General features: G+C 46.0%; 1 protein-coding gene across 1 annotated transcript; it reads right to left on the bottom strand.

Moving 5' to 3' along the window:
- Positions 1 to 1,009: 1,009 nt before the first annotated feature.
- Positions 1,010 to 7,212, bottom strand: fam53c (family with sequence similarity 53 member C; the record flags this gene model as incomplete). The annotated part of the gene is made up of 5 exons (XM_071904140.2): positions 1,010 to 2,023; positions 2,655 to 3,217; positions 3,281 to 3,664; positions 4,272 to 4,329; positions 7,093 to 7,212. Coding segments are annotated over 5 exons (1,419 nt in total), but the record flags the coding sequence as incomplete, so codon positions are not given.
- Positions 7,213 to 7,473: the final 261 nt, after the last annotated feature.

Genomic DNA, 7,473 nt, shown 5'->3' with positions numbered 1-7,473 from the left:
TAGTGTGTTGTAGACAGACTCAGCAGCAGTGTGTTGGAAGCTCCCTTGGACACCTGGATGCCATTAAGCAGGGATGCTGAAGGGAAACCTTGACAATCTGATTTTCCTTTCCAGTCAAATACTGCATTTGGACCTCAATTACCTTAAAGGAATTCTGCACCCAAAAATGAAAACGTTGTCATTATCTACTCACCATCGTGTCAGGCGAAACACAGGTGAAGGTTGTATGTCCACATAACGCACAGCGAGTTAGCTAGCGCAGCTCCATTTTAGCCTTCTCCAAAACAACAGAAAACTGGAAACATGTTCTTTAGAGTCCCAAAAAGGGCAAAAATGACCATAAATTTACTCCAAACAGTTCCTGCAGCATAATCCAAGTGTTCTGAAACCAAACGATTGCACTATGAGCCTAAAAGTCCAATATTGACCTCATTATCTCCTGGAGCTTCCACACTCCAACAGTCACCCTACAGCAGCAAGCAGACGCTGTCAGAAATATTGTAATTATGGGTAGAGTGTGCGTGAAGGACCCGATAAAGTTGTAAATACAAATACAAAAGTTGAATTTTACATGATATCCAAGATGCCAAAATGTGACATTCTCACATTTAGTAACTTTTAATATGCAACAACTTTAACCAGTAAACTTGCGTGTGAATGTTCTCCTCTTCATTCTACTGCTGCAGCACAAAGTAGCTCTGTACCACTTGGTTTCTAAAATAGTCACCAAAAAAGCTACCTTTATTTCAGGGTCCATTTTGTTTTTTCTGACTAAAAAGTATTTGATTATGCAATCAATTTATGACATTTATGAGGACAACGTAAAGGCAGCAAGGCTCTTCATCACTGTAGAGCGACCTGAACTCCATGAGGGGAAAATCTAGGAGATAATGAGGTACTTATTGGACTTTTGCACTAACAGAGTGATCGTTCGGCTACAAAACACTTGGATTATGCTGCACAAGCTGTTTTGAGTAATTTTATGGTTGTTTTTGCCTTTTTTTGGAACTCTGAACAAGTTCCTGGCCACTTGTGTTGTTTTGGAGAAGGCTAACACGGAGCTGCGCTAGCTAACTCGCTGTGTGTTTTGTGGACATACAAACTTCATTTGTGTTTCGTCTGACATGAGGATGAGTAGATAATGAGTCATTTTCATTATGGGTTAGGAACTATTCCTTTAAGAATGGCTTGTTGGCTTGCAGCTAGCGATACTTACTGGTTTCAATCAGGAATGCTAACAATGCAAAGATGAAATTTTTAGGGGCAATTGAAGGACAGATGCAGAAATGATTTCCCTACAATATGACAAGTACTCCGGGGAGAAAAGTTGCCAACTGGATTTCAAAATGTCAAGGTTTCCTCTTAATGTAGGGCGCAAAGGTGACCGATGTTACTCTCAAGATCCTCACTTTTTAAAAACATCTTTCAAATAGCAGAAATCTTACAAAAAGCAGCCAGGAGGATTCCAAGTGTGAAGTCACAGCGCTGAGTCTAACGTTATTGGTGGTAGTCAAATCATCACTGTTGTCGTCAATCAGCTTCAGTTTACCCCAGCTCATCCAATGAGAGAAGGCGTTGTTCCTGAGAGCCCTGCTGATTGGTGGCAAAGAGGCCTGGGGGCCCAGGGATCAGAGCGTTGGGGCAATGGTAGTCGAGGAAGAGGGAGAGGTTAAGATAAATCCAAAACAAAAAAACAGAAACAAAGAACAGCCTTCCATTTACAAATACGTCAGTTTTCTTCTATTAAGTTCAAGTCTAGTTCTGTACAGTCCCTCTCAAACACAGCCTGCTGGGCCGCCTCGCGCTCGTCGGGGTCCTCCTCCTCCCCTTCGTCGTCCTCGTCCTCCCCGCCCTCTTCGTCGCTCTCGCTCAGCGGTCCGATACTGGTCCTGCCCAGGCCCTCGGCCGGGGAGCAGGAGCCCCGGAAATCCCCCAGGAAGGGCTCCAGGCCCATGCAAATGTCCCCGCCACAGGCCAGCCTGCCTCCGCCTCGCTCCAAACACTGGGGGTCAATGCTGCGGGTCTGGTGGACGAGCAACACCGGAGAAAGAAGATTAGGAAACATGGACAAAAATACTAGAAGTTCAACATTTCGCCTGTGATATTTTGCAGCAGTGCTGGATGAGGATCATTTTGTTTTGGTTCAGTGTCCAGGACTTTTGACATGACGTGCCATACTGACTCCTGAACTGAGAAATACCATATCCATATATTTCCTTGTTTCCTTATTCAAACTCTGAGTCTACCAAAGCGTTTTTTTTTTGCTTCTGGGAGAGTTCAAATTGTATGTTTTTCTTGCATTCTTTTTTTCAGAATGGGTTCAAACTACTAGCCCATAAAGGTTATTGTGTTGTTGCTTATTCTTTGGGTCTTCAACTCAGTTGTGCTTATATAACCACTGATGCTTCATTACTAAGCTTTTCCTGGAATTGAACAGAGAACTAAAAAAACTTTTATGCTGAAATCTTTGGTTGTTGAGCAAACATCCTGAAATCGAGAGAGGAGGAGAGTAAGACTCTTTTTCTTTCCCTTTTTACATGGGAATATACTTTTCCTGGGATTGCTGTAATCTGTGTATTAGTAAATGCATTAAACAGAAAAAAACATACTCAACATTGCAGAATGCAGAGCACACTTTCAGACCGTGCAGCTACCTGTGTCATCTTGGTGAAGTCGAGGACGGGCCGGGCGCAGGGCCTGTCGGGGTCGCGGCGCCTCTTCAGGCCGGGTTTGAGCAGGAGCAGGTCGCAGGGCTGGGAGTGGCAGCGCGGCAGCTGGGGCGGCAGGGCGCGGCGCAGCGACGACGGCGTGCTGCAGGCCGAGGAGGGCGAAGCCGGCACCGGGGCGCCCATGGCCGCTCCCGCGATAACGGAGCAGCCCGGGGGAGGCGCCGCCGCGTGGGTCGGCACGGGAGGCGGAGGCAGGAAGGTGGAGGCCGCCGAGTCTCTGATGAGCACCGGGGAGAGGGAGAAGCGCCTCTGGGGAGGGGGAGGCGGGTGGAGGGGTGAGGGAGAGGAGGAGCAGGAGGACGGGGAGGGGAAGAAGCAGCAGCAGGCTCCGCCCCCCGCCGCCTCACTGGGGTCCCAGGGGAAACTCCAGGGCAGCGGGGAGTCGGGGGACAGCGCCAGGCTGAAGAAGGTGGGGCTGGACGAGGAGTGGAGCGAGGAGTTCAGGGACGAGCTGGGGGCGCGGAGAGGGCAGGGGCCTCCCCCCGTGGCTCCTCCTCCCATACCGCCCCCTCCCGCCATGGCCCCCCCGCTCACGGCCCCTCCTCCCCCGCCCACCCCTCCGTGGTACTGCTGGCGGCTGACGGGAGTCCAGACCCGCGAGGCGCTGGGCCGCCAGGTGTAGCGGCAGCGCGACAGGTCCTCGGGCACCGACAGAGAGCGGCAGTGGCGTTTGGGGGGCGGGGGAGGGGGAGGGGGGAGCCCGGGGCCGGGAGGGGCCGCCGCTCCGGGGAGGGACAGCTCGGACGCTGAGGTGCTGGGCGCCAGGGGCCGGTGCTGCTGGGGGTGAGGGGGGGGAGGCTCCAGAGGGTCCCCCCCCTCCTGCAGGTGTGCATCTGGGGGCACCAGGGGCACGGGGCCGGGGGGGAAACTAGAGCTCAGCAGCCCCCCCTGCAGGCCGGACTTGGAGGGAGGGCACAGCTGCCAATAGCTGCTCTCTGAGACGGAGGGACAGGATGATTTGTAGTTAGAAGGAAAAACAGTCAAAATGTTTCAGTCGCTTGGTCCTCACTGACAGCATTGGTGTTAACTGATAAGGAATTTATTAGCAAGAAAGAGCAAAAATTGATTTTAAAGATTAGAATGACGTTACTGTATTGATTAGAAGGACAGTATTACTACAAAGCCAGTCAGAGTCTGGCATTTTGTTTGTTATCCAGTTCAGGTGCGTCTTTGGTTGTCATATAGGCTACAAGTTTTTTGTTTTGTTTTTTTTTACCTCACCTGCACAAATGTTTCGTTTCTCATTTGTTATTTATATATACAAATACTGAAAGAGTTGGTCTTTTTCCATCTTTTTTTTTGCCAGAACGCTTACATAGTAGTAAAAAAAACATAAGCGTTGATTTCCACGGTATACTACATCCATAATGAAAAGAAATCACCACCTCAAGTTCTTCCTTCAATGTCTACAAAATCAAGAGGTTCCAGTATATAATAGTGTTACCATTTGACAGTTTGTTTAAATTCTGTGCTGGCAGTCAAGAGTCGGTGTCACTTGAGAGAAATGAGGTTTAATTTTGGGACAAAACTTGAAATACTCACCAGGCATCAAGCCATCTGGGGGCCAGCACTCTGCGAGGTTTTTAGGGTCCAGCAGGGACTGAGGAGACAGACAGACAGACAGGATGAGTTCACACACTCCGGTCCAATCAGATCCACAGAGGGCTGCAGTGCTCTTATTTTTTAACATAGATACGTATAACATGATTATATGGGCAGTTGTGCTGTAAATGTAAGTGTGATTGTTATGGCTTGTGGTTGGGCCGGGCAATAAGGCCACATGATGAGTTTTCATTGTATTTCAATTTTTTCTAGCTGAGGGGGGAATTTTCCAGCTGTGTGAGTGTGTGTGTGAAGGGGGGGGGGGGGCTGCAGCTCAATGAATGTAAAGGAAACACACCAGCAGACTGTTTCCCACAGAGCTTTATAGTCACAACGGGCCACTTTAACAAAAGAACCCCCGCCTTGACTGGAAAACCCTATGAAAATCCATAACTCCATTATTCATCCATTCATTTTCATTGAGACCTAAGCCATGTTGAGCACAGCGCCCTGACAGCGACATTGCGAGCAACAAGGAGCATATTTTGAGAACATGACATGGTGGGCGAGCAAAGCAACAACTTTAGCTAACGTTAGCGGCAGAATATCAGCAGACTGTGAAAGTTAACATTAGCACAGAGGATGAACAAGTGCAACTGCAACCCAAGACTTTTGCACTTTATTTTTCTCTGCATTTGCCGGTAGCGTTAGTAAATAAGCTCCAAGCACAATACAGACTAACTGAATGGAGTTTATTTAGCTCACAAATAAAAAACACTTAAGTTGTGCACATAACCTACAATGTACATAGTGTACAAAACCTTTATAACACTCCAAAAACACAGAGTCTCTAATGAAAATGTGTATCAATTCATTGAAATTCTACCAGCAATCCCATATTAGAGTGAAGCCCCAGAGCTGAATATGTCACATGACGTCAGAGTCAGGTGAACATACAGCAGGTGACAGAAGAACGAGGAGCAAGAAAATACAATGGTAAATTCAAAATTGTGCTCTTCGTTCTGTTTAACAAAAGGTAAGAAAATAAATCTGTAATAATTAAATATTATGGTTTATGGTCTTTCAATAGAATCATATGGTGATGATATGGTGATTTTGGGAAATCATGACACACAATTCTGTTGTTTGAACTGATGATGATGAGGAAAAACTAATTAGGTATGAAACATTTACTGAATATTAATCAATATGTTTGACATCACACCCTAACATTACCATTCGGGTCAATGGGATGAACATTAATTTGATCATTTGATAGTAATGGGACGATCTGCTTATCTCATGACCAACCAGGATACGATGTAATAAATAAAAGTTCAGCGGCAACAAAGTCTGACTGTGCAGAATTCTGTTTATTTCTGAGACACAAATCTTTCTAGCGATGCCATTGGCTGCTAGAATGTAAACATCAATTTAAAAATGTCATTACAAAGTGACAATACTAAAATTTGGATGGAGAGCTTGTGAAACTGTGATGGTCAAGAGTCTCATTAGTGATTACTACAGCAGAATAACATGGAGCTGATATCACCATTCATGTTCCTGACAGCAGAATAACATGGAGCTGATATCACCATTCATGTTCCTGACACAACATACGGATTGTCACATTTTTATATTGCGATATATTGAATTTCAATATATCATCCCTTCCCTATTATTTTACATGTGATTTTGCATACTTTGCTCGAGTCCCAAGTCAGTCTCAAGTCTCGAGTCAAGTCCCAAGTCTAAATGTAGATTACCAAGTCAAGTCCAAGTCAAGTCCAAGTCATTAAAGTCAAGTCTCAAGTCTAAATGTAGAACAGCAAGTCAAGTCAGAACAAATCAAGAGTCCAGTATCAATTTAATATCTTAAAGAAAACTAAAGGACTTTTCAATGCAATATGGTTTTAATAGCAGGGTTCCCACACCTTCTTAAACATCAAATTCAAGGACTTTTCAAGGACTTTCCAGGCCCAATTCCCTCAAATTCAAGGACCCAACACGGCACAGTTTGAGACACGGATCAAGGTTAATTACTATTACAACACTGAGAATTTTTATAATGAGAACTAGCAGGCTTTACAGAAGCTCACAGACAACAATTAAAAAGAGAGAGAGGCTTGAATGTGTGAACACTTCTCAACTGTGCTGTGTTACAGTGATGGCAGACTATGTGGTCTCTTGAACTTCAATTTCTATTCTTGCACAAAATATATAAATTCAAGCACTTTCAATGACCCATGTCTATTTATGTCTATTTTCAAAAACTTTCAAGGCCTTGATTTTTTTTTCTCAAATTCACAAACTTTCAAGGATTTCAAGGACCCGTGGGGCCCCTGTAATAGGATAAAAACTTGATAAGAGCATCATGAGTTTGATTTCTATAATCAGTTTCAACTTCAATAAATTCAATCATTCCATACAAATTCAGAAAACAGAATTTAAATTCAGTCATCTGCTGGAACAAATCTCATCACTTTCAATCTAAGTCATTTACACAAACACAAGATCTCAAGTCAAGACTTTAGAAACCTTTTCAAGTCATCAGAGTACAAGTCAGAGTCAAGTCCCAAGTCACCAGAACCCAAGTCAAGTCAAGTCTCAAGTCTTCTCTTCATGCATCAAGTCAAGTCTCAAGTCTTCTCTTCATGCATCAAGTCAGTCTCAAGCAATTCAAATTGTAACTCGAGTCTGACTCAAGTCCAGGTCATGTGACTTGAGTCCCCACCTCTGTGTGATATATATCAATATTAAAAAACTCTGATTATGGCGATATTGATTTCAAGCCGTAGCTAAAGCTGCGAGTCGGTCTTACCAGGTAGAAGTCCCCCGGGTGAGCAGGGTTTCCTTCCAGAGTCTGCTTCCTCAGGCCCTCCACCAGCAGCGTGACCACAGCATGGTGGCAGGGGGCGGGGCAGACGGGGCAGACGGGGGAGAGGGGGGAGGGAGGCGGGGAGGAGACAGGAAGAGGAGGAGAGAACAGGGAGGAGAGGGGAGGAAGAGGAGGAGGAGGAAGAGGAGGAGGAGGGAGGGGAGAAGCACGTCCCTCTGTGTGTTGGTCCGTTTGGTCCGTTGCGGGGATGAGGGAGGGGCTTAGGGGTTGGCGGCTCCTCCTCCTTTCCGCCTCAGGGCCAGGTAGCCCCGCCCACTCTCACAAGGACATCGTCAGTCAGCTGTCGCCCCTGGCAACTCACCT

This window comes from Centroberyx gerrardi, chromosome 11, assembly GCF_048128805.1.
Source record: "Centroberyx gerrardi isolate f3 chromosome 11, fCenGer3.hap1.cur.20231027, whole genome shotgun sequence".
Lineage (NCBI taxonomy): Eukaryota > Metazoa > Chordata > Actinopteri > Beryciformes > Berycidae > Centroberyx > Centroberyx gerrardi.
Note: the sequence above shows the minus strand (reverse complement) of the source record. Positions and strands in the feature narration are given on the sequence as shown.